General features: G+C 39.2%; 1 protein-coding gene across 1 annotated transcript in view; it reads right to left on the reverse strand.

Moving 5' to 3' along the window:
* Nucleotides 1–21,191: 21,191 nt before the first annotated feature.
* Nucleotides 21,192–27,540, reverse strand: part of Cenpi (centromere protein I) — a 47,979-nt gene continuing 41,630 nt past the window's right edge. The window contains exons 20-21 of the mRNA XM_048336534.1: nt 23,799–23,840; nt 21,192–22,248 (exon numbers count right to left, since the gene is read on the reverse strand). Of these exons, the coding sequence (XP_048192491.1) occupies nt 22,114–22,248; nt 23,799–23,840 (177 nt within the window). The 3' untranslated portion in view covers nt 21,192–22,113. The remainder of the gene's footprint in view (nt 22,249–23,798; nt 23,841–27,540) is intronic.

A 27,540-nucleotide genomic window follows, 5' to 3' on the forward strand; every position in this document is an offset into this window, starting at 1 on the left:
ATCAATATAGAAGAGAAATACTTGCATACCCATGTACATTACAGCTTTGTTCACAAAAAAACAAGTGTAATATTAGCCAAGTTGACCCAACAACTAATAAATGAATAAAGAGAAAAAGTACGCAGTGCACACACACACACACACACACACACACACACACACACACACACACACACCGGAATATAAAACAAAAGAAAATAAAAAATATCCTTTTCAGGAGACCATCATATTGAGTGAGATAAGCCAAGCTCAAAAGGCCAAATATTGAATGTTCTCACTCATTTGTGGAGTATAGATTTAAGCAGATTGATGATGATGATATTAATGGCAATGGAATATGAATGTAAAGGGAGACTGTTAAGGAGGGCATCAGTAGACAGAGATAGGAAAAAAGGATTGAAGAATGTTACACACAGAGACACACACAGACACACGAATATAACACAAATATGTGGTAATTTCATAATGAAGTACTAAGCTGGATGCTGGTAGATCATATCTGTAATCTTAGCTTGGAAGGCTGACAATAGGAGGATTGAGTTCAAGGCCAGCCCAGGCAGAAAAGTTCGTGAGACCCCTTTTAAACTCATACGTGTGTGAAGAGGTGCATATCTATCATCCTAAGCTATTTGGGAAGCTGAGATTGTTGCAGGACAGCCCAAATAGAAAATTTCATAAAACTCTAACATGATAGACAGTGGCATGTGCCTAATATCCCAGCAATGATAACAATCCTATAATAGGCAGATTAAAATTCAGGTACAAACCATGACAAGAAGCAAAGTCCTATATCAAAGCTTTTTCTCTTTATGAGTTGGTTTCAGGTATTTGGTTCAGTAACACAAAACTTATAACATATTGGCATTTTTGTGTTTACAGCAGCAGTATTTCCTATAGCTATGGTATGGAATAAACAAAGATGTCTGTCAATAGATGATTCAATACAGTGAAATGTACACATATGATTTAGCCACACAAAAAATAAATTCTGTCACTTGCAGCAACATGCATGAAACTGGAAATCAGTATGTTCAGTGAAATAAGTCTGGGACCAAATACTACATCTTCTCACTCACATGGAGGCTAAAAAAGTTTATTTCATTGAAGTACAAAGTAGGATGTAAGTCACTTGAGGACAGAAGGTTAAGTGGGGAGGAATAAAGGGCAAGGAAGTTTGGAAAATAAGTACCAAAATACAATTCAATTAAAGAAATGTTCTCATGTTCCACAATACAGTAGGGTGATTACAGCCTATAACAATTGACTATACTTAGAAGAGGAACACAAAGGTGCAGTGGCTATGTGCGTCTGATCATATAAAGTAATATTTATCCAAATGAACTCCAACTTGTAGATGGGGGATGGTAGGGGAAAACTAGGAGGGAGCAAGGGAAAGAGTGGCATTGTCCAAAAAGAAATGTACTCTTTATCTGACTTGTGTAACTATAACCCCTCTGGACATTAACCTTGTAATAACAAAAAATGAAATAAAACAATTGACTATATATTTTAAAAAGAAGTAGATGTGATTTCAAGGCTTCCATACCAAAAGAAAAAGATAAATATTTAAGGAAATAGAAATGATAATTACTCCTATTTGACCATCAGGCATGGTGTATATATATTGAATTCACATTGTACCTCATAAATATGTATAATTATCATGGGTTACATAAAAATTAGGATCAGAATCTCTTGTACATTTGTGTATTTGGACCTGTTACAAACTAAGAACTAAATAGATTGAAATCCTGTGGGGTTGTGTATGTAACTGTAACCCCTCTTCCCTCTGTAGGTCACTTTGACAGTAAAATTAAATTTCTAAAAATCCTGTGGGGGTGGGACCAGAGACGGATTTATGCACTTGTGATCTTTTTTTTTTTTTTTTTTTTTTTTTTTTTTGGCCAGTCCTGGGCTTTGGGCTCAGGGCCTGAGCACTGTCCCTGGCTTCTTTTTGCTCAAGGCTAGCACTCTGCCACTTGAGCCACAGCGCCACTTCTGGCCATTTTCTGTATATGTGGTGCTGGGGAATTGAACCTAGGACCTCCTGTATACGAGGCGAGCACTCTTGCCACTAGGCCATATCCCCAGCCCTGCACTTGTGATCTTTAAAAACAAAAAAAGCTCCATTTAGTCATCTTTGTATGAATCTAATGGTTTGGGTGAGGATATTGGGATTATTTTTGTTTTCCCAGTTGTCTAAAAAATGTTTTTGGCTGGTATTCAGAAAAAGAATATATTTAGAACTGTGCTGAAGTGAAAGGAAATCACATCTAGAAAGTGCATTTCCTTGTACAATTGTGTCATATCATCCTTTGGGCCTTCTGCTGGAAAAGTAGAATCGAGTCTTACAGAATGTCTTCTTTTTTACTTGCTGGTCCTGGGGCTTGAACTCAGGGCCTGGGTGCTGTCCCTGAGACCCTTTATGCTCAAAGCTAACATCTAATCTACTACTTGAGCCATAGTGCCACTTCTTTTTCTGAGTAGTTTGCTGGAGTTTCACAGAATTTCCTGCCTGGACTGGCTTTGAACCTTGATCTTCAGATCTCAGCTTCTTGAGTAGCTAGGATTACAAGCATGAGCCACCAGAACCTGGCTTAAGAATTTCTTTTAAATTACATCCTCTGGTTGTACCTACACTATCTCTGTACTCTTATCTGAGTATATTGGAAACCGTGTATACTGGTATTAGAACTAGGAAATTGAAAGGGAATACCAAAAGTGAGAGACACATGGTAAAAAAAAGACAACTACAAAAGCAATACTTGCAAAACTGTTTGGTGTAAGTGAACTGAACACCTCATGGGGGGAAAGGGAAAGGGGGAGGAGGGAGGGGGGAATGAGGGACAAGGTAACAAACAGTACAAGAAATGTATCCAATGCCTAACATATGAAACTGTAACCTCTCTGTACATCAATTTGATAATAAATATTTGAAAAAAATAAAAAAAAACTGAATATAGTCCCAAGGGCTCAACAAATAGGGGAAAGACTCGACAAATGGGACTACTACAAATTAAAAAGTTTCTGCACAGCTAAGGACATAGCCACCAAAATAGAAAGACAGCCAACGATATGGGAAAGGATATTTACCAGCACAGCAACAAAGGCCTGATATCTGTCATCTACAGAGAACTCAAAAAACTAAGCCCCTCCAAGCCCAATAAACCAATTAGGAAATGGGCAAAGGAGCTAAAGAGAGACTTCACAAGAGAAGATATAAAAATGGCAAAGAAACACATGAGGAAATGCTCAACATCCCTGGTAGTAAAGGAAATGCAAATAAAAACAACCCTGAGATACCACCTCACTCCAGTTAGAATGGCCTATACTCTGAACTCAGGCAACAACAAATGCTGGAGGGGGTGCAGAGAAAGAGGAACCCTTCTCCATTGTTGGTGGGGGTGAAAATTAGTACAACCACTTTGGAGAACAGTATGTAGGTTTCTCAAAAAGCTCAATATAGACCTACCCTATGACCCAGCCATACTACTCCTAGGCATCTATCCTAAACAGCAAGTCCCAAGATATCAAAAAGACATTTGTACTTCCATGTTTATCGCTGCACAATTCACAATAGCCAAAATATGGAAACAACCCAGATGCCCCTCCACAGACGAATGGATCCAAAAAATATGGTACTTATACACAATGGAATACTACATAGCGATTAGGAATGGTGAAATATTGTTATTCGCAGGGAAATGGTCAGAACTCGAACAAATAATGTTGAGCTAGACAAGCCTAGAACACAGAAAACAAAGGGGCATGATCTCCCTGATATATGACTGTTAACAAAGGGAGACGGAGAGACAGTAGAGACCAAGTCTGTGAAACCAAAAACTGCTTGTCAAATAGTATTCCCCACAGGATTGGGGTAGCGACCCAACAGTATGTAACTAAAACCAAACAACTACTCAACATATAAAGGTCAAAAATTGACCTCTCAGGGGAATACAATAGCTCAAAAGCTAGGTATGTACGTTCATATAAGACTACTGTCGACATATTGTCTAATATCGACATTACATTTAAAGCCCTAGGCGAACTTTCTTGGCCGTGACCACGTGGCTACTGTATATGTTCTTGATACATTGTATATTGTATATATGTCTATCTGACCTAGAGAAGAGATAGAAAAACAGGACATAAGATATCACAAGAAATGTACACACTGCCCTACTATGTAACTGTACCCTTTTTGCACAACACCTTGTCAAAAAATTTGTGTTTAATTAATAAACAAATAAATAAAAAATTGTATTCAATTAATAAATAAAAAATAAAATAAATAAATTACATCCTCTGGTGTTGTCCTTCTGTGAGGGCCTGATTTATGGTGTGAAATAGTGGGCGTGTTCTCTCAGAGCTGTTTTAATGAGATAACTCCAGAATGTTTTCTTTCCAGATGATAATTGAGAAGCTAACAGGCACCACAACAGTAACAGAATTTCACTTTTTTTCCCTGGTATTGTTTTTTATCTTTCTAAAAATAAAGATGTATGCTGGATATCTGTATATTTTTGTTCAGATGAGAGCAGAATCTGGAAATGCTGCTGCTATTCATGCATCAAATGTTGCTATTATTGGTCTTTTTATAAATGTATACATGTACATGCATATATATATATAATTGGAATTTTGGGAAATGTCAGCTGTGCTGTCAACTTGGTAAAGTAGTATACCAGTTGACTGTGTTGAGTTGAAACTGTACAGATATTAATTGCTAATTTTGGACTAGAAACCTTAAATTTAATTTTTTCTACTTGACGGGGTAACACTATATTAAATGTGTCTTATCTGCATGAGCTTTATTCCAGAAACAAATAAACTATTCACTAAATATAAAAATGCAGAGATGCTTGCCAATTTTGCAGAATTTTCCAAGGAGTGCTATGAGAGGTGAAGTTTCAGAAAGAGAAAGGTGATTTTCATGAAAGGAAATGGGTAGGACAGATTAGGTACACTGTGATCAGGAACTGAAGGACTTGACCAGCTATGGAAGGCAAAAGTAAAAATGACCCTAATGCCCCCAGAAGGTCACCCTGCAGACTTTCGTGTTCTATTCAGAATCCTACCCTAAGATCAGATCCACAAATGCAGGCATCAGTAGCTCATGCCTACAAACCTAGCCACCCAGGAGGTTAAGATCTTATTACCAAGGTTCAAAGTCAGTGAAGCAGAATTCTGCGAGACTTCATCTCCAAAATATCCAGGAAAAAAAAAAGCTGGCCTAGAGAATGGCAGCCAAGCAAACAAGGTGAAGGTGAGCATGAGGCCTCAAGTACTAGCCAAAAATTCAAAGAGAAAACCTGGATGAGAAGTGGAATAACAAGGGACAGTAAGTGACTATAAAAGACAGACAGACAGACAGACATACAGATAGATAGATAGATATAGATAGATAGATAGATAGATAGATAGATAGATAGATAGATAGATAGATAGATATAGATCTATCATTAACTTGGCAAAACTGAAGACAAATGAGAAAGATAACTGCTGAGTTGGAAGGAAAGTTTGATGGCATAAAGGGTACCCACTAAAGTTACCCAGTGAAAAAGTGGAAGAGGAAGACAAAAGAAGAGACAGAGGAGAGTGAATTAAAAGAATTATTTATGTGCTAAAACAAACTTATTGCTCCCTGATGGCAAGCAAATTCCAAGATCTAGGCTAAAAATATACATTGTGCATATTAACCAATTTAGCTCTTCTTGTATCAAGTGGCTTGAAAAAATTATTTTTAAGTAATCGTACAAAGGAATTGCCATTCACCAAAGCAGTTTATGAATACATTGCATCCTGATCAGTTTTACCCTTTTCAACATTCTCATTCACCCCTCCCACCCCACTCATTCTGTTACTCTTTTTTTTAGGATATATATTATTTTTTTGCCATTTAGAATAGTAGCAGTTTGTGTATACAATGCATCTTGATCTGTGTCATCCTGTCAACATCTTCATCTCCTTCAACCCAGGGCCAGATAATTTAAGGAAATGTAGATCTGATAGGCAAGGTGGTTTATACCTTTAATCCCAGTTGTATGGGAAGTAGAGGAAAGAGGATCATGAATCTGAAGTGAGTCTTGGAAAAGTTAGTGAATCACTACCCCAAAAAAATTACAAACAAAATTACAAAATTTACAAAATTACAAAAATTACAAAAAAATTACAAAATTTACAAAATTACAAAAATTACAAAAAAATTACAAACAAAAAATTACAAACAAAAAGACATGGTTCAAATGTTAAAGTGCTTGAGCATGAGGCCCTGAGCACAATTCCCAAGACTAACAACAACAGCAAAAAAGTATAGCTCTTATAAATTTTTAAATACTTGCTGTGGTAGTGTTTCTGTTGCTTTGACTAGAGATCTAAGAAAAACAATTCAAGGGGACGAAGATTTATTAGATCATGGCTTAAGTCCACAGTCCTTAGCGCCATTGTCCAGGGATCATGGTAAAACAAAACACAGGCAGGACAGTGTGGCAGAGGTCCCTGATCTCGTGGCAGACAGGAAGCAAAGAGAGAGGAGAGGAGTTACAGTATAACCTATAAAGGCCCACTTTCTTCACCAAGGCTCCATTTCTATTAACTCTCAAAATAGCCTATCGCCCAAAGACCAAGAGTTCAACATAGGAGCCTGTGGAGGACATTTCACATTTAACTTTTAACACTGTCCAAACCCTGAAACCATGAGCCAGGAATCCGTAAGTTCTTTTAGTTCATTTCCAGATACAAGAGAAATGGCTCTTTGCAGCTAGGAAGGGAAGGAAATTAAAATTGTACTTTAGCTCCCCATTCAGTTCAGCATACTCATTTTCCCTCTTCTAGCTTTCCTGCAGCTGTACAGGCTAAGCTGCAAAGTGAAATTCTTAACTTTCTTACAGAGCAGTGAATATCCAGCAGGGGGAGATAGTAGGATATGTTACATTCAGCAGTGACATGGAATTCCAAACATTGTTAAGATTTTTGTATATGAAGCATCTTAAAAATGTCACTAAGGTTTTGATTTTTAAGGTTTAAATTTTTCATTTGATATTAAATAGATGGATACATTTTCTACAAAAATTATTCATTTAAAATATGAAAAAGTAAACAACATGGGGGTATATGTAAGTCCCAGCACTGGTGAGTCTGAGGTAGGAGAACTGAGAATTGGTGGCCAGATTGAGCTACATACCTAGACCCTGTTAGGAAAGTGGAGAAGGAGCAGGCTGGACTTGATCTCAACAGGCAAGGACTTATTGAGGCACAGTGAGGAGCAGCAACCTTCCTGTGGGATTGGATGCTGTGCCAGGAGGGGGAGTTGGGGTTCAGGCTTATATTGGTCTTAATGAAGAATAAAAATCAGGCTCTTGGGGGCTAAGGGTGGAAAATTTTAGTTGGGCCACGAATGGAATGCTCCACCTGGGGTGAGGGAATTTGGGGCCAGGCCTAGGTCTGAATGACCTGCTGTGATCTGAGCACAGACCTGGTGTTTTGCTTGATGGGAGTGGGGGGGGGTCAGTCCTTCAGACCCTGTCCCAAAATATGTGGGGGAAAAAAACCTGTGCACCAGTGGCTCACACCTGTAATCCTAGATACTCAAGAGACTGAAATCTGAGGATTGCGGTTTGAAGCCAGCCTGGGCAGTAAGCCTGTGAGACTCATTGCCAAGGAGCTACTGACAAACAAAAAATCTGAAAGAGGAACTGTGGCTCAAGTGGTAGAGTGCTAGCCTTGCACAAAAGAAGCTCAAGGACAGTGCCCAGGTCCCGAGTTTAAGCCCAGGACCAGCACCAAGAAAAAGAAAAGTGGAAATCTATTTTAGCCATTATTATTAGATTGCCTGCTCATTCAGAACTGGAGGATTTTTTTCTGCCTTGGTAATTTTACACATACACACACACTATAATGTTTGTGCAGCTAATTTAATTTTGTTATTGTTACCATTAAGGTGATGTACAGAGGGGTTACAACTAGATAAGTCAGGTAAAGAGTACATTTCTTTTTGGATAATTCCACCCCTTCCCTCACTCTGTTTTTCCTATCTTCTTCACTCATAAATTGTTTATTTCACTTTCAACATAGTGTCCAGTGAGTATCTCTGATGCATTTGTTCATCCTTTGTCCTTCCATTTCTGTGCCCTCCCTTAGCCCCCCCCCCAAAGACAGATAAACAAATAAACAGGAAAAAAAAGAAAATAAAACAACTGGGCACCAGTGGCTTGCACCTATAATCCTAGCTACTCAGGAGGCTGAGATCTGAGGATTCCGGTTCAAAGCCAGCCCAGGCAGAAAAGTCCATGAGACTCATCTCCAATTAACCACCAGAAAACCAGAAGTGACAGTGTGGCTCTAAGTGGTAGAATGCCTTGTGGTAGCCTTGAGCTGAAGAGCTCAGGGACAGCGCCCAGGCCCAGAGTTCAAGCCCCACAACTGACAACAACAAAAAAATAGCAATACCCTAGGCGAACTTTCTTGGGTGTGGCCACGTGGCTACTGTATATGTTCTTGATACATTGTATATTGTATATATGTCTACCTGACCTAGAGAAGAGATTGAAAAACAGGACGCAAGATATCACAAGAAATGTACACACTGCCCTACTATGTAACTGTACCCTTTTTGCACAACACCTTGTCAAAAAATTTGTGTTCAATTAATACACAAATAAATAAAAAAATAGCAATAAAGAAAAAAAACACTCAAAACTCTTGTTTTCATTTCCTGGAGTTCATTTTGATAAATATTATTTTGTGTGATCAAATGAGTCAAGAATGGACATTATAGTGATTTCCTCCCCCCATGCAATTTTGCCACTGGACACATGGGATCTTTTGCTTCAAATACAACTGAAATAAAACTGAGCTGGTAGAGTAGGAACTGTTAGGTTTTATTTGGTAACCAATGTTCCCCACACAGTTGTCGGGAGCTGGGCTAGCAGCTAAGCTCATCCTGACCTCTGGCCGTACTGATGTCGGGAGCCAAACTTGCAGCTAGATTCATTCTTACTTCTGGCTGTGCTGTTATCGCTAGGATGTACCAGATGCAAGGACCTTTGCTCACGGGCACTATCCGGAATTGCTTTGCCATTGTCTGCACCTTGCTATGTCCGCCGCCGCCGCCGGAGTAGATTCCTATGGTAATCTACCTTTTCCTGTGTTTACCATAATCAAATGTTTGCCAACTTCAAAGCCCCTGTGTGTTCTTAAATTTTAACAACCCTATGCTATTCTCTGGTTCCAAAACTGCATATAAGCTGGAAGTTAAGAATAAACTGTTGCTGCAGTCTTGAGGTTCAACCTTATGGCTGCAGACCTCCCGTACCCCATCTTTGTCTCGTCTTTTTTCTCTTGCCTTATTTTTCCTTTTCCTTATCCCCGCCGCCCCTCAGTCAGGATTCCTGTTCCCCTGCCGGCTGGCCCGGCAGGCACAGTATTCAGGCAGGAGAGAAAACTTTAGTCTGAACTGCTGCCTTGCCATGCATGGTAGAGGTACATGTGGTCAAAGGAGTGGGCCACTGTCTGGATGAGCTTTAAGTAGGGCCAGAGGTGGACAGAAGGTGTGGCCAGGTGGGGCCCTGCCAATGTGGATGTGACCTCAGAGCCTGGGACCCTCCCACTGTCCCATGGGAAGCGTAACCAGGGGTGGTTTCACGATGTGATCTCAGAGAAGGGGGAGGTGACTGCCTCCAGGTAGGGGAAGGTGTGGCCATGCCAGATGTGGATATGACCTCAGAGCCTGCGTCCATACCATGGTCCGATGGGAGGCATGACCAGGGCAGTCTAGGAGGTGATCTCAGAGGAGAAGGTGACTGCCTCCAGGTGTGCCTGTTAGCTAGGTAACACAGGTACTGCGCAGAGACAGACAGGAGGGGAGAGGCACCTGAATTGCCTTTCCAGGTGGACCTTACTTTTAGTAATTATGAAAAAGCATGCAGATGCCCTCTGGCTACTTCCTGCTAGCAAGAGAAATCAACATTAGGAGTAAAAGGTGGAGATGTGGTCCCCTCTGGGAGAAGCCATTACTTTTAATAATTACGAAAAGGCATGCAGATGCCCTCTGGCTACTTCCTGCTAGCAAGAGAAATCAACATTAGGGGTAAAAGGTGGAGATGTGGTCCCCTCTGGGAGAAGCCATCAAGCAGCAGCTGTCCCTTGATGGTTGACACGAGTCCTTAGATGAAATCTGGAAGAAGTCTCATGAGGCAGGGGCCAGACAACAAGAAAAATATTTGAAAGCACACAAACTGCAAAAGGAAGGGTTTGGGGCAGAAAATTAAAATTTAGATGACTTGGATAGCTCTTATCTCCTGCATTCCAGGCTGTCCTCGAGTTGGTGGAAACTGTCCCTAGCTACTTCTGATATCCGATGACTAGGTAGGGGAGAGCACAGCCTGGTATGCAGTCAGAAGCTGGGGCTGGATTGGAGTGGGTAAGGGGCCTGATGGAAGGCTTTGGTAAATGTCTGGATTACGGAGTATGTATGGGAGACCCAGGATGCTACCAAGGCTAACAGTCCTGAGTCCAAGACTCACTATAAATACAAATGGCAGGTAACAAAGGCAAGAACATAAATTCCTGTCCAGTTAAAATGTAGACAGGTATGGACAAGCTTCTTGACTTATTTCTCTTCACCTCTTGGCTCTGGTTAATTTGGAAAGGGCAGGCACAAAGTGGCTCTACTTAGGATGTGACATCATCTCCTCCTACTCCTATCCACAGTTCATCATTGTCAGGGCTGGCCTCATCCTGGGAGACTCGATGCTCATTGCTGGGCTAGCTCATAGCAGTTAGCATTCATGGGGTTTGAACTCAAGGCCTGGGCACTGTCCCTGAGCACTTATGCTTGAGGCTATCACTCTACCACTTTGAGTCACAGTGCTACTTCCAGCACTGTGATGGTTAGAAATAAGAGTCTCTCAAGCCATGCTTCCAGCCTGGCCCTTTTCTGGTTAGTTGGGAGATGGAGTTTTTCTGCCCAGGCTGGCTTTGAAATGCAATCCTCAGATGAAAGGAATCTTTGCCACAATCCCTTTTTATTTCCAATTAAAGCAACAAGGAGACCAATAGGAACAAGTAGAGCTTACCTGCACCTTGTCAAGAATTGGCCAACAAATACTTGCCAGAATTCTGCAATAACAAAATTCAGTAGATATGATGAGAATTTTAGCATTTTAGGATTCCTTGGGATACAATAAAGCCTGACTGCCTGAAAACCTGATGTCTGGTGACCCTAACAATGCCTAAGTTAACCAAGTTACCTTAACCAAAATTCACAACACAGCCAGCCTTTTCCAGGCATATTACAGAAAGAATGGCACACAAGCGTCTTAGTTTTTGCAAATCCAAAGCAATTTTCACCAGGAATCAGCTATGTGTGATGAAGTCAGGCAGGAGTCCTGTCTTATTTTCACCATGGTGGAGATAGTCATGATTGTTCATGCAGGAGGAATCTAGGTTAGGCTGTGACTCTCAGATAGATGCATCTCAGTGTCCCTTGGATGGATTGTCACACCTCCTGCAAATTTCTATATAGACTGGTTAAGGATACAACATGTAACTTTAGATGAACATAAAGAATGACATGATGGTTTTACATCAGTGTTTAAATCACAGATAACTTTTACATACCAGTTTTAATAAGCTTTATCTTATAAGAATTTAAGACAAGAAAAAGAAAAGAATTTAAGACATACTCATACTATCTGCCACCTACTATAACCTTCTGGAGTTTGTCTTACTTTCTACCTTTTTCCATTTTAGAACAAACATTTAAGACAATTCTTTCCAAATCCTTTCTTATCCAAAAGAAACCATTGTGTTCCATTTTCTAAGGCTTTCTTTACTATTTTTTCTCTTCTTTTACATTTCCTTGTCTCCTTGCTGATTTTTAAAATTGCAAGCCAATATTTTCCATTTGGTTTTAAAATGGGAGAACATGTAGACTGGCTGGCAGTGAACTACTCAGAACATTTTTAAATATAATGCAACTAATTGCAAAATAGTATTGGAATTTAAAGTTCCATTTTAGGCCATGGTACACATGTTAACTTACATTGAGACAAAATTAAATTACTCACATTAAGACCAAATTAAGTTACACGGAGAGATTCACTTTTTTTTTTTTTTTTTTTTGGCCAGTCCTGGGCCTTGGACTCAGGGCCTGAGCACTGTCCCTGGCTTCTTCCCGCTCAAGGCTAGCACTCTGCCACTTGAGCCACAGCGCCGCTTCTGGCCGTTTTCTGTATATGTGGTACTGGGGAATCGAACCCAGGGCCTCGTGTATCCAAGGCAGGCACTCTTGCCACTAGGCCATATCCCCAGCCCAACTCTTTTTTTTTTTTTTTTTTTTTTTGGCCAGTCCTGGGCCTTGGACTCAGGGCCTGAGCACTGTCCCTGGCTTCCTTTTGCTCAAGGCTAGCACTCTGCCACTTGAGCCACAGCGCCACTTCTGGCCATTTTCTGTATATGTGGTGCTGGGGAATCGAACCTAGGGCCTCATGTATACGAGGCAAGCTTGCCCAACCAACTTTTTTTTTTAATGAAGAAAATAAACCTTCACTAGTGGGGAGGACTGAAATTAGAAAAAACATAAGTCCCAAAGAAACTTACATTTTGCTAAGCCAAATGACTTGATTACGGTGCCAGATAACAAGTGTATACAGACACAGATGTACATACATGTAATTTCATAAAGTAAGCGAGCAAGCATGCAAGCAAACAGACAAGAGAGGGAAAGAGGGAGAAAGGGAGAGGAAGGGAGATGAAGAGAGGAAAAGAGAAAGGAAGAGAGAGATGGTTGAGAGGCCATGAGTAGACAGAGATGAGAAGGTAGGGATGGGATGCCCACGTGCCAGGGGGATAGGCAAAAGACAGGCAGAGAGAATAAAGAAAGCCTGAATGCAAATGACTTTTGACCATTTACCATTGCAGTGGCAAAAACTGTCTAAATATCTGAGAATGGCATAATTGAAAGTCCCATTTGGGGGCCAGTGGGGCCAATTGAATCTATAAAAATTAGGGGCTCTTGGGGCTGGGAATATGGCCTAATGGCAACAGTGCTTGCCTCATATATATGAAGCCCTGGGTTCAATTCCTCAGCACCACATATATAGAAAATGGCCAGAAGTGGGGCTGTGGCTCAAGTGGCAGAGTGCTAGCCTTGAGCAAAAAGAAGCCAGGGATAGTGCTCATGCCCTGAGTTCAAGGCCCAGGACTGGCAAAAAACAAAACAAAAACTAGGGGCTCTGGCTTGATGCAGTCCTTAAGAGACAAGCCATCCAGGGAGCACAGAAGGCATTCCAAAGGGGTTGTCTCAGTTGTAACTCACAGCACCCAATTAGAAGCACAGGAGATGAGTGAATGAGAGTTTATTGGGCTGAAGCACTGTCCCGACCTCCCCCAGTGCCCTCTAGAGAGAAAAATCCAAGCCTCCAAAGCCAAGTGTCCCCAGCTGCGGAGGTGACCAGCTAGGGGCATTAGTAGCTCTCTGGCATGGCTGGAGAGGGACCCCAAAGCAGAAGAGAACCCATAGAGTAGTTTCGCTCACTGGAGTAGAGAAGTGATGTGGACGTGAACGTGGAGGCCAACAATGCGTGGGTTCACAGCACCATATGTTAGGTTTTATTTGGTAACTGATGAAGAGAACACCATGAGGTATTCAGGCAAGAGAGAAAACTATTCCAAACTATTGCCCCACTGTGTATGGTGGAGACCCATGTGGCCAAAGGGGTGGGCCACTGTCTGGCTAAGGTTTAAGTAGGCAGGGGTGTGCCAGGTAGGGAAAGGTGTGGCCATGCCAGATGTGCTTGTGACCTCAGAGCCTGGGTCCAGCCCATGGTCTGATGGGAGGCATGACCAGGGCGGTCTAGGATGTGATCTCAGAGGAGGGGAAGGTGACTGCTTCCAGGTGTGCCAGCTAGCTAGGTAAGGCAGGTACTGGGCGTAGACTCAGACAGTCTTGTGCATGGCCTTCCAGGACCTTACAGGTACAAGTTTTTAACTGGAGAAATGAAGGAGGTTAGCTTAAGGAGATGGGACACGACAGCACAAATGGAGAGACAGAAAGCTGTGTCTGCAAAGGAGACTAGTTCTGACATCGTTGCCAGCTCCAGCACCTGTGGGAATGGGCCAGCATCAGAAGGGTTGTTCTATTGCTGCTGAGCCTGGATTTAAAAGCTGGATGTTTTCTCTGTGCAAACATCCTGGCTTTGAGGAGTGAGTGTTCCCATCCCTGGAGCTGCTATATTTCTCCTACTGGCTCCCATCCTGAGTAATGATCCTTGGATTTGTGAGATAGATGGCCCCTAGAATCTGTTAAGAAAATGCATTAGATGGGAGAAAACCCCCAGATAAATAAATAAAATGTGGAAGTGGAGCTGTGGCTCAAGTGGTAGAGAACCAATATTCATCAGAAAAAAAGAACAACAACTACTAAGCAATGGTGCTCAAGCCCTGAGTTCCAGCCCCAGAGCCAGCACAAAAAATTTACCAAGGGGCTGGGAATATGGCCTAGTGGTAAGAGTGCTTGCCTCTATACATGAAGCCCTAGGTTTGATTCATCAGCACCACATATATAGAAAAGGCCAGAAGTGGCGCTGTGGCTCAAGAAGTAGAGTGCTAGCCTTGAACAAAAAGAAGCCAGGGCTCAGGCCCTGAGTCCAGGCCCCAGGACTGGCAAAAAATAAATAAATAAGTTACTAAGTAAATTGCATTTTTAACTAATTAACTAAATAAATAAATAAGGGTTTGTAATGTTGCTCCCTGGTAGTGTTTGCTGCTATCACAAAGTCCCGGGTTTAAGTCTCCCAGTGAAAATGTAAAGATAAAAAGGGAATTTCCTTTAACTACTTGACAGTTAAGCAGTTGTGATACACAATTCTCTTTGCATATTTCTAACTTCCTATACCAGAAGAGGGAAGAGTGTGAGACATAAGAAAAGCAAATAATGATTTCATGATGAATTTTTCTAAATGTGTGTTCTACAGCTAAGAGTAATACTACACAAAGATCATTAACATTACTCTTCCAGAGCATGACTTGAGATAATCTTTACTAGTTTTAAATAGCCTCATTAATATAATTTATACAACATAGTTTATTCGCTTAAATGTACAATTTGTTGTTTTTATTCTATTTACATAATTTAAAATACTTTTGTGGAGAATGAATACAGTCCAAGTAGATTATTTACAACTATAAAAGTAGAATAATGAAACCTGCTGTAACTAACTGGTTTGGGATGGGGAAAGGGGAAGACTGAAAGTGAGATTGATTGGAATACATTATACACATATGCAAATTAAACAATGAAACCCCTTCCATATGACTATTGTAGGCTAAATTACACTATATATATAAACATTAAATAAAATACATTCATCACAGCAGTCACTATACAGCCCTTCCCACCCTATCCCCATCAACCCCAGGCTCCTGGGAAACAACTTAACTACTTTCTATCTTGCCTACTAAGAACATTTTCACGAGTGGGGCTATGTAATATATTCCATTTACAGTGGACCCAACAATGGTGTGTGTGTGTGTGTACGTGTGTGTACGTGTGTATGTGTGTACTGGAGGTTGAACTCAAGGCCTCAGCCTCTTGCTTAGCTTATTTGCTCAAGGCTGGTGCTCTTGAACCATACCTCCAGTTCTGCTTTCTGCTGGATAATTGGAGATAAAAGTTCTCAGACTTTTCTGCCCAGGCCTGCTTCCAACCATGATTCTCAGATATCAGCCTCCTGAGTAGCTAGGATTACAGGTGTGAGCTACCTGCACCTTGCTCTAATAGGTAATTTCAATTTGTCCTTTTCCCCTGTATTTGCTTCATATGGGTTTGTGTTTCTTTAGCCGTTTGCTGAAGTAAACACTAGGTGCTATATTGTAGCAACTGTGGATATTGACTCTCATTGCTGCTGTTTGTTCATTTATTTGGTGACTGGACTGAACTACCACTGTGAAGTCTATTCCCCTAGTGTGCAGCTTCTGATATCCCTGTTCAGGGCTTCTTTTGCTGGTATTCTCCAATCTCTCTGTTGACCTTTTCGTCTATTTCTATTGGTGCCACACCACGCTGCTAGTCTTCATGGCTGGCTAGTTTTATTAATCTGAGCAATTTCCTGGAGGCATAAGTCCCCCTCCATAATACAAAGTCAGGCCTCTCAAGTAGGGCAGTGTCTTGCTAGTGTGATGGCTACTCTGAATCTCTCCTTGGCAGAATCTGTATTACTGAGCAGTATAAGGGAGAGAGGGAAGCTACCACATTGCAGCCAAGAACACAGTGATATACCTTCCACAGTAGCTCCTCTGCAACATGAAACTGGATGCAGAATAAGTGTAGGCTCTAACTTGGATGTTAGGGATTCCTACTATTGTTACTGAATTCTTTCAATTTCAAAGTTATGATTCTCATTTTGTTGTAATCATGTGGTCATCTTCTAGAGACACTGAATGACTGCCTTTGCTAACTACCAACCAAACAAGCAATTCTCTTGGGAGAAGTTCCAGTAAGTTCTTTGCATGTCATCCCAAAGTCCTCTACTAGGAAATGGAGGTGTGGCTCCAGTAGTATAGTGTCAGCCTTGAGCAGAAAAAGTCAAGTGAGTGTGCAAGGCCCTGAGTTGTAGCCTCAGTACCAGGTGCCCAGTGTGAGTGAGAGCAGAGAGAGATTTTCAACTGATTATGCAGGAATTGTTAAAGTTTCAAATTTAACTTAGTCCACAAAGTGAACTATAAACAGAAAAATGATTCATTTGTAACTTTAGAAAGCTGGAATTAAGGGGCTGGGAATATGGCCTAGTGGCAAGAGTGCTTGCCTCGTATACATGAGGCCCTGGGTTCGATTCCTAAGCACCACATATACAGAAAATGGCCAGAAGTGGCGCTGTGGCTCAAGTGGCAGAGTGCTAGCCTTGAGCAAAAAGAAGCCAGGGACAGTGCTCAGGCCCTGAGTTCACGGCCTAGGACTGGCCAAAAAAAAAAAAAAAAGGTGGAATTAACAGCTAATAATGAAAATTACGGCTATCTTCACCTTCATTACCCCAGGTAACAGACAGTTACATACAAACCGATAAGGGGGTAGTAAGGTACAACACACAACTCAGTGCCATTGTATTTAGGGAACTCATAAATACCTAGGATGTGAGTCTATTACATAGGTGTTCATTCAGTCATATTTTTGCACTTTGTCTAAAAAGACTCAGGAACCCTGTTCATCCATGAATATAAATTTAAAAAAATACAAATCACCTCAGTAATTCTACTACTGTCTGGAGCAATATTCAATGGCATCCCTCTAAGTTATACTTTGGCTAGATATACTTGAAACTTAAGGAAAACTTCTACATCTTTCCCCCCTTTTTGTCTTTTCAATGAAGTTTTAGAGATTTTTCTATCATTTAAATACCACGACTTTGAAAGGACAGACACTGGAATCTAAATTTTACCAAGGAGGAAATCAGGAAGTAAGGCAGTTTAGTAATTTTCCAAGGGCATAAAACATTAATAAAATAAAACAGAAACAATGAAGGACTTTGATTAAAAACTTCAACGCTGCTCAGGAGGCTGAGATCTGAGATCTGAGGATTGCGGTTCAAAGCCAGCCTGGGCAGGAAACTCTATGAGACTCTTATCTCCAATAAATTACTCAAAAAAGCCAAAAGTGGTGTTGCAGCTCAAGTGGTAGAGAGTGTGCCTTAAGTAAAAGAAGCTCAGGGATAGCGCCCAGGCCAAGTTCAAGCGTCAGGAACAGTTTTTTAAAAAAAAGGAAAACAAAAAAACAGCTCTGGGCATAAAATCTAGTTAGATAAGCTAATACTCTTCTGGCAAGCTAATATGAAAGTAAAGCATTAGTAAGTCAACCCAAGAATATCTACTAAACACAATCCATCTCAAGAATTCATTGCATATACTACAAAATTCAGAAAAGTAAAGGAAGGGGTGGGCTAAAGGTAGGTTGAGAATGTTGAAGGGGACGACATTAATTAAGATGCATTATATTCATAAACTGATTTGTTAAATATAAAGATAATTTAAAAATAGTCAGTACTGGTGGCTCATCCTGTAATTCTAGCTACTCAAGAGGCTGAGATCTGAAGATGTTGTTCAAAGTCAGCCCAGGCATAAAAATCCCTGTAAGATGCTTATCACCAATTAACCACTCAAAATTCAGCGGTGGTGCTGTGGCTCAAAGTGGTGGAGAACTAGCTTTGAGTAGAAGATCTCAGAGACAGCGCCCAGACTCTGAGTTCAAGCCTTCCCCCAAATTATAAACAGTCCATCTTTGTTAGAAATACAATTTTTACACGATCAAAATATGGGCTCTTTATGTGAAACAATAATGGAAAGATAATATCAATTAAGAAGACATCTTTAGAACACAATACCCATTTTAGAGAATTTTTTTTTGTTTCAGAAAACCTACTATGCTAATACAAATCACAGAGGCATCAAGCTTATTTGTTTCTTTCCAGACCAATCCCAAAACCAAGAGGAAGGAAAATGTATGATATAAAAGTATATGTCTAGGATAGTCCTAGTAGATGAACACAATAGCTCAATAGCTATGTACATATGATCCCACAAGATGATGCTAAGCAAAATGAACTCCAAGTTATGGAAATAAGTGGTTTATCATTGTTATTTTCGATATATAATGTGAAATTATATATGCCTTTTTCTTTTGTTTTTCTTCCCTATGGCTTATTCCCTGTTGTCACTGTATTTGATGTTGGCACCCTGGGTATTGTATATACATTTATCTGAAATAGGGAAGGGAAGGGAAGGGGAATATCAAAAAGGTGAGACAAAGGGTAAAAGGTGAACCAATACAACAGCAATACTTACAAGACAAAATGTTTTTAACCAACTGTAGAACTTGGAGGGGGGAGGAAATTGGAGAGGAGGGAAGGTAGAAACAAGTTTGACATGAAATGTACTCACTACCTTACTTATGTAATTGTAACCCCTCTGTACATCACTTTGACAATAAAAAAAGAGCAATGAAGAAAAAAAGGAAAGAAAATGTCAGAAATTGAACACAAATTTCAATATTAAACATTAAGTTAATATTTAGAACACCAACAACTCAGGTTTGGAGGCTTGGCTCAGGTGGTAGGACATCAGCCAGTGAGCAAAAGCATCAAATACCATGATCGAGTCCCGTTCTTGGGTAAAGAAGAAAAGGCCAAAACTTTTACAAAAACCCCAGGTAAAGAAAGTATTCTTTGTACAACTGCAATAATAAACCAAAATTTCTCTTTTCAGATCTTTTGTAGGGAAACAAAATACCAATTCTTATATAGTTCTGTTGTGTGCATGAGTCCTCAGAACAGACTAACTAAAGCTCTAACTAAAGCTCTAACTAACTAAAGCTCTCCTTTTTTGTGCAGTCACACATCTAAGCTTGTCAAATTTTTAAAGTTTAACAAGCAAAGTGAGGGGAAAAAAGAACTTGGGGTTCATAATTGAACAACAAACATACTTATGGGAAAATATTCTTTCCTCATGACACATTTTTTAAAGAAAAATACTCATCCTAATGAAGTCACCAATTTTTAGTTGTTGTTGGGCATGGGGCTTGAACTCAGGGCCTGGGCAATGTCCCTGAGCTCTTCAGCTCAAGGTTAGCATTCTACCACTTGAGCCACAATTCCACTTACAGATTTTTGGGTACTTTACTGGAGATAAGAGTCTCACAAATTTTTCTGCCCAGACTGGCTTTGATCTCAGCCTCCTGAGTAGTTAAGATTTACAGGCATGAGCCACAAGTACCCAGCAATTTTTCCTTTTTTTAGTTTTTACTAACCATTACAGCTTATGAGGAAGTAAGTGTAAGGCTTAAAGCAAAGAATGTAGTGTTTATGTACTTTTAATCAGGCTACTCCTTAATGTAGTGTATGTCTCTAAATTCCTGGCTGTTGTTTCCTATGCCTCACTTTCCCCTGGTCTATCTGGCCTCACTACCACTTATACTATAAAAAATAATAATAAATTCTTTCTCTCAATTGAAAGTTCTACATTATGTTAGGACCAAAATATACAAACCATATGGAGTTATTTGGAGCAATGATTTGAAAACAGAGAGGTCTCTAATTGTTAAGTTGCCATTAGGGAAATTATCACAATTACTTCAAAGCAGCCGAAGCTTCTTTTCTTCCAATGATACAAGTAACATTCCACACCACTAAATACCCCCTTTTTTGAGGTGTCAAATTTGTGATTTTATTATTTCAGTCACAAAAAACAGTTGGACTCCATCTCTACCACCTTCACTCCTCTAGTTGCAGTAGGTGGGTTCATCCAATTCTATGGTTATTTCTTTAGTAAGTCTCATCTTGATCTCAGAGTGTACCTAGTGGCTCAATTAAAAAACCTAGAGTCATTTAAGAGATATTTAGGGTCACCAAGGAAATATCTAGGATGTCCTCCTCCTCATAACTAAGCTATCAGCAGATTCAAATTTTGGTAACCTCAAAATAAGAGTCTGGAACTAACATCAACCACCTCCCTGTTTAACTCTGACACCCATCCAAAACTTGGCTAAAATGTGGTAATAACTGGTCTCTATGCCTTCCCCTGCAATCCTGTAGTTTTCATACTACTGCTGTATATTCACATATGTCTTTGTTCTCAATGACTCCAATGGCTTATACTTGCATATCTATACCAGGATAAAAAGACCTCTTATGCTGTGGCCTCTGGTTTTCTTCTATTTGATTTCTCACCCTTGTTCTCACTTTATCACTGTACTACAGCTTCCCTAACTCTCCCAGCCTAAAACCTGCCATGTAAAATCAATATTTTAGAGCCTTTTCCCTTGACTTTACCTCTGCTGAGAATACCCTTTCTCCAAATAGACATTTGGATCTTATGCTTCCTTCATTAGTATCTGTGCTGACGTCAACTCCTCGAACAGGCCTTCTCTAAGCCTTTTTTTTTACTTTAATTTTTATTGTCAAGGTGAGGTACAGAGGGGTTAGTTACATATGTAAGGTAGTGAGTACATTTCTCATCAAACTTGTTACCTCCTCCCTAATTTTTTTCCAGTATTTATATTTAGTTTTATTTTTATTGTCAAAGTAATATACAGAGGGGTTACAGTTACATACATAAGGCAATGAGTACATCTTATCAAAGTTTTATATCTGCAGTACCATGCCTCTCCAGTCTTGTCCCTATTCTAGGCATTTTATGAATACTACCTAGTATGACATGTTTGCTTAAATTCTTATTGTTTGTCTTCCTCATTGGATTCTAAGCTCTATAAAAGCAGGTGTAAAACCAGCACACAGAATAACCTGGCACACAGTAAGAAACTCAACAAATGTTAATTCAATTCAATAAGTGAATAGATGAATAGGATTTCTGGTCTGAACACTATTAATAATACAGTTTTTGTTTTAATGGAAAGGAGGGAAAAGAACAAGGATGTGCCCTTAAAAGACAAATTCAACTTCATTCTACTAAAATTATGTTAATTTTATTTTAAAAGAAGAGAGCTATTCCATAGTATTAAAACAAAACTTCAGTATAAATTTCTATTATGATATTGTACCTGTTGTTATAAATTTTTTAAAAGTTCAAAATTACTTCTAATAGCAAAGCTGTAATCAGTTTGTTTAAGCCTCCACATTTAAAAACTGGGCATACACATATACACCCAAATACAATAAAATAGAGCAGTTTCATAAAATCAAACCTATATAAACAGCATTGTCTTCTTCCCTCTTGACAATCCTCTCTACTTCCTTCCCTCATCAGATTGCTACCAGGAAGCCATCAGCTACTGAGGACTTTCCTATGTATTATATGCTACTCATTTGGTACTGGTACTGCTGTTTATATAAGAAAAATAATAATATCCTAGAGATTTCAAAGAAGCAGTTGGTCAAATGGCTGGCATGAGTGCATGTGGGTTAAAGGCTACTATGCATTACCTGTTAGCTTTCAGCAATGCAACTTACTGTACATGGAAATGTGACAAACCTCACCCCAGAGCAGATGTGTCTCTTCATGATAAAAAGAGCCCCTGGAGAGGAGGAGGGTGTTTTTCATTAGTACGCAGGGCTGAGTAGTACTTGAAGACAAGTCAGTTTATTAAACAGTGCAAGTATCAACTTTCACTTAATACCCATCACTTTCATTATGCTCTCTTACTGGGAAATCATAAAAACGATGAACATTGCTTTGTATGAAGAGCTTCAAGCCTTGTAACCCTTCTGAAAATAAATAGTCCACGTACTTATTCCATTTCTGTCCCTGTAGGTAAAGAAAAAGGAAAATTATTTATTGAATATGTATATGTATTCTCTATTTCCCTAGGAAAAGTCCACAACATATGGATATATTCAGTAAAACCTTGTCCAGAAGGGATAGGTTCATAATACGAGCTGAGTAACATTCATTCAGAAAGAACCTATATAGTTCAAGGACCAAGTATCTCTTTAATTATATTGGCAAAAAAAATTATCTGTTCAACTGAACAAAATACTATGAAATGGAAATGTGCCATTATCTCACGCCCTAGAAATTTAACATCCCAAATAGTGCAGGAACCGACATTATTTTATTATTGCCTGCAAAATGTACACAGCAGGCGTTTCTGTAATAGTGAGCCAAATGTACAGCATTTTGTTAAATCAGCCTCATGACTACCATCATGCTTCAAATACATCTAACTGTACTATTACATGGACAGCTCATGCTCATAACAGCAAGCATCCAACGATGGACTTATCTCCCAGAGAGTGAAGAATAAAAGTCACTGGAGCTGGATGCTGGTAGCTTACACCTATAACCATAGCTACTCAGGAGGATGAGACCTGAGGATGATGATTCAAAGCCAGCCTGGGCAGGAAAGCCCACAAGACTATTATCTTAATTACTCAGAAAAAGCCAGAAAATGTGGTACATATACACAATGGAATTCTATGCCTCTATCTAAAAATGGCATTGCTCCATTCATAAGGAAATAGAAGGACTTGGAAAAAAAATCATACTAAGTGAAGTGAGCCAGACTCAAAGAAACATAGACTCTATGGTTTCCCTCATTGGGAATAATCAGTAAATGTCTAGAATAATCCTAGCAGAAGATCACAGTAGCTCAATAGCTATGTCCATAGGAACACATAAGATGATGCTAAGCAAAATGAACTCCAAGTTATGGAAACAAGTGGTTTATCATTGTTATTTTCCACATACCATGTGAAATTATGCCCTTTTTCTTTTGTCTTTCTTTCCCGTGGTTTTACCCCTGATATCACTGCAACTGATTTTGGTACCCTAGATATTGTATATACATGTATTGGAACAAGGGAAAGGAAAGGAAATACCAAAATTGAGAGACAAAGGATAAAAAAACAAAGCAATGCAACAGCAATACTTACAAAACTATATGGTATAAAACAACGATACAACTCCTGGGGGGGATAGGGAAGGGATAATGTGGGGGGAAAATGAGGGAGGAGGAAACAAGTTGGATAAGAAATGTACTCACTGTCTTACATATGAAACTGTAACCCCTCTGTACATCACTTTGACAATAAAGAAATGAAAAGAAAAAAAAAGAAAAAGCCAAATGGTAGAACATTAGCCTTGAGCACAAAAAGGCTCAGGGACAGGGCCTGGGTTCAAGGCTCAGGTTTGGCCAAAAAAAAAAGTCACTGCAATGAATCCAGAAGGCAAACATTTCACTTTGACTTTGTTGAGGTAGCAGAATTAAGATTTAGAGAACACATGAAAGGTATCAAATCTCGGGATGAATTTATCTACATGAGATCTCTGACCAGGAAAAAGATAAATTTACTTACCCGAATAGTGTCTACATTTAAGGCCTTTTTTTCTGGGTTTTCCTTAAAAAATGAAGAAGGAAGAAATGGAGAAGAAAATATTTGATTAGTAAAAATCACCAGAAAGTTCAGATAGTTGTTCATTTTACCAAGTACTACTCCTACCATTACTCTTGGATTCCTGTTGACTGAGCCCCACTATAGTTCTCTATATTTCCTTTTCCCTAGAGTACAAATAAAGGGAAAATATGTGCTAGTGGATAAATGCAGCATCCTTTAGCTAATATAAAGTCTTATTGTATTTTTATTCTGTCCTTAGCCAGAGCTGGAGCATATTAGAAGAAGGCTTTTGATGAGGAATATGATCCTTTAATTCAGGCCTGAAGGATGAAGAACTTTTCTAAAGCAGGCTGTGTGTACAGTAGATTCCATAAACTTGAAATCGTTACTTACCTATTCTCTGGCTTTGCCTATCAAGAGTAGGTGTTAAGAAATCTTAACATCCATCAACTCTAAGACATTTGCTTTTTTTTTGGCATTACTAAGACTGCATATGACCCTGTTATAGCACAGTGTCTTTTTTTTAGTTCTAGAGATTAAACTCTACCTATGTATGAAGTCTATGATATCCAACATGCTGCCCTTTGATCTTGGGCCATCTAATGTCTAGTCACACAAAAGAGCTGTTTTACATATAGGTATAACTTAACAGACATTCTTTTTTTCATTTTTAAAATTTCTTTATTTTTAAGAAAATGCACATTTACAGACTTAAGGATAAAAGCTACAAGCAATAAATAAAACAACTTAGATGAGAAAAATAGCTATGTTGCTTTCCTTGTATTAACAACAACACAGATAATAACCCAGGAAAGCTCAGAAATTAGAAGCTGACTAGAATGCAAGTAAACATACAACAGAAAAATTGAATTTGATTAGAAAAGTATGTAATGTCTACTTTAAGGAAAATTAGACATAATTACTAAAAGTTGTATATTTCATAACCACTAAACAAAAAAGTCAGAAAACTAATTTTCATTTTTATACTGTATTTTCTTCTTTTTCTTTTTTTTGCCAGTCAGTTCTGGGGCTTGGACTCAGGACCTGAGCACTGTCCCTGGCTTCCTTTTGCTCAAGACTAGCACTCTACCATTTGAGCCACAACATCACTTCCAGCCCTTTCTGTTTATGTAGTGCGGAGGAATCGAACCCAGGGCTTCATGCATGCTAGGCAAGCACTCTACCACTAAGCCACATATCCAGTCCATTTTTTTCTCCTTTTGCAATAGGGTCAGACATCATTCTTAATAAACATATCCTAGTAAACAAAAATTAAATTGAAAAAAAAGTTGTTCTGGGCTACAGTGTTTGTGGTATAATATTTCTTAGAATAACTGAAAACTATTGGTGCTAGGGTCCCAATCATGTAAAGCTAATCCAAGTTGGCCATTCATATCCATGTGTTCCATATTCATGTATTCAATCATGGACCAAAAATGTTAAGAAATACATTTCAGAAAATACATTTCAGAAAATTCTGCAGAGCACAACTTGGATTTACTGTAGGCTGAGCACTATGCTGGATCCACATAAAGGAAGTGATGTGCAGATATACCTTGCTTCTGCTTCCCACAATTTCACTGCATCATTGTTTTAGCATGTTCACCTTGCATCTTGCTCATGCACTATGGAATAAGGCTTACAATAGTTGTGCCTGTACTGAACACATACAGACTGTTTTTCTTGTCATAATTCCCTAAATAATAAAGTATAACAGCTTTTTATTGTAGCGTTTACATTGTACTAGGTATTTGATAAGCAATTAAGAGATGATTCCTATATAAGCAATTATGCAATGAGCATATTGTATTGTACACACAGTTGAAGAGATTACAAAGTATGAATGGTCTCCAACTTAATGATCCTTCAACTTATGATCTTTCAAGTTCATGAAACACATCATCTGTATAGTAGAGGACATGTGTAGGTTATGTCCAAATACTATGGTATTTAACCTAAGTGACACCTATGGGTTTGTTCACTGCAGTAGATCCTAGAACCAATTCTCTGAGAATAACAAGTATCAAATTTTTGGCCTGTTTATGAAAGTTCATAATTTAATATGTGTGGGTCTCTGCTTCCCTTGTCCCAAATATTTTGACTTTGGAAATTAAAACTGTACTGTAATATTGTCTACAGAGGCTTTTTCCACGTTGTCAACATTCATTTCACAAAGTGTGATTCTGGCAATCTGCCTATGCACACTCAAACAGCAACTGCCAACTGCATCTTGACTGCCACCTGGCTGACCACAATCACCAGATGCATCCTGATCTCTGAGAAGTTAAAGTGAACAAATGTGGGTTTGCAATTCATGAGGCACACATTGATTATCTTTATTTTTTTGTTCTAGTACTTCAACTCAGACCTTCATATTCTCACTTTACTTTTTCACTCAAGGTTGGTACTCTACTACTTGAGCCACAACTCCACTTCTTTGTTTTATATTAATTATTTTTCTAGCTCCAACCTCTCTCCTGAGTTCTATGCCCTTATTTCAAACTGCCTTCTTCACATTTTTTCTTGTATACATAACAAGCATCTCAAATTTAAGTAGGTCAAAACAAAATTTGATTCTCAACACATCCTCTCCATAAACAAAATAACTGCTCCTGTTCTTTCATTAGTATCCCTCTTTTTAATAAATACAATCACTACAAACTCAGTTGTGCAAGTCAAAAAAAGAACTAAAACAAAACAAAACCAAAATCACAGAACTCAAGGAGCAGTGGAGCTCACTGGACATGGAGGAAAGTGAACTGTACAATTCTCGGGTGGAGATGAGAGGGAGAGACCAGAAGAGAGTGAGGAAATAGAAGACACTGGATGAAATGAAATGTACTCATTACCTGACTCATGTAACTGTAATCCCTCGGTACATTACCTTTACAATAGCAATAAAATTGTTTATAAAAACCCAATGTCCTTTTCTCATTGGTACTTTCAATAAAGCTACCATCAAAGTCCTCTCTGTTCTACCACTAAATGTACCTCATAATCCACATCTATTCCTCTCCAGGGTCATCACTTATATAAAAATTACTATCTATATTTCTTGTCTAGACTCCAGCAACAGTCTCATGGTTGGTGTCCCTGCTTCCACATAGGCCTCCTCTTATAACCCATCCTCCAGAAAGAAGACAGTGTGTCTGTTAACCATCATCTCAGAGTACATTACAACCCTGCTTACAAACCTTTCAACTGCACTCTTGAACAAACCTGTTGTTTTCTTACTTATTTCTTTCTTATGGTTCTGGGGATCAAATCTAGCTCTCTGTACATGAGTTAAGCAAATGATCTATCTTGGGCTACATCCCCAATCACAAAAGAAAGAGCTATATTTGCTCTGTTTTGCAGTGCTGAGGTTTGACCCAGGACCTTTCACATTCTAAATAAGTCCTCTACCATTGAACTACATCCTCAGTCCCTCTGTTATTGATTTCTAATTTCATCCAATTGTGGTCAGTATTGTGGGTATGCACATAATCACCTTGGAATATTAGTGGTTTTGACAGCTCTGACTCTTTCCCCCTACCCATCTAAGGTGTCTGCTTGGTTTTGGTATTATAACCTGTTCATTAGGCTACACTAAATTACTTGCTTTATTGTTTTCATCAATTTTCTGAGGCACAAATTGCTCAGCTGTCAGTGGATTAAATTTAGGCAAGAATAGTTTTTGAGGCCAGTCTGTGAGGTTTGTTCT

The sequence above is a fragment of the Perognathus longimembris genome, chromosome 28, assembly GCF_023159225.1.
Source record: "Perognathus longimembris pacificus isolate PPM17 chromosome 28, ASM2315922v1, whole genome shotgun sequence".
NCBI classification, from domain to species: domain Eukaryota; kingdom Metazoa; phylum Chordata; class Mammalia; order Rodentia; family Heteromyidae; genus Perognathus; species Perognathus longimembris.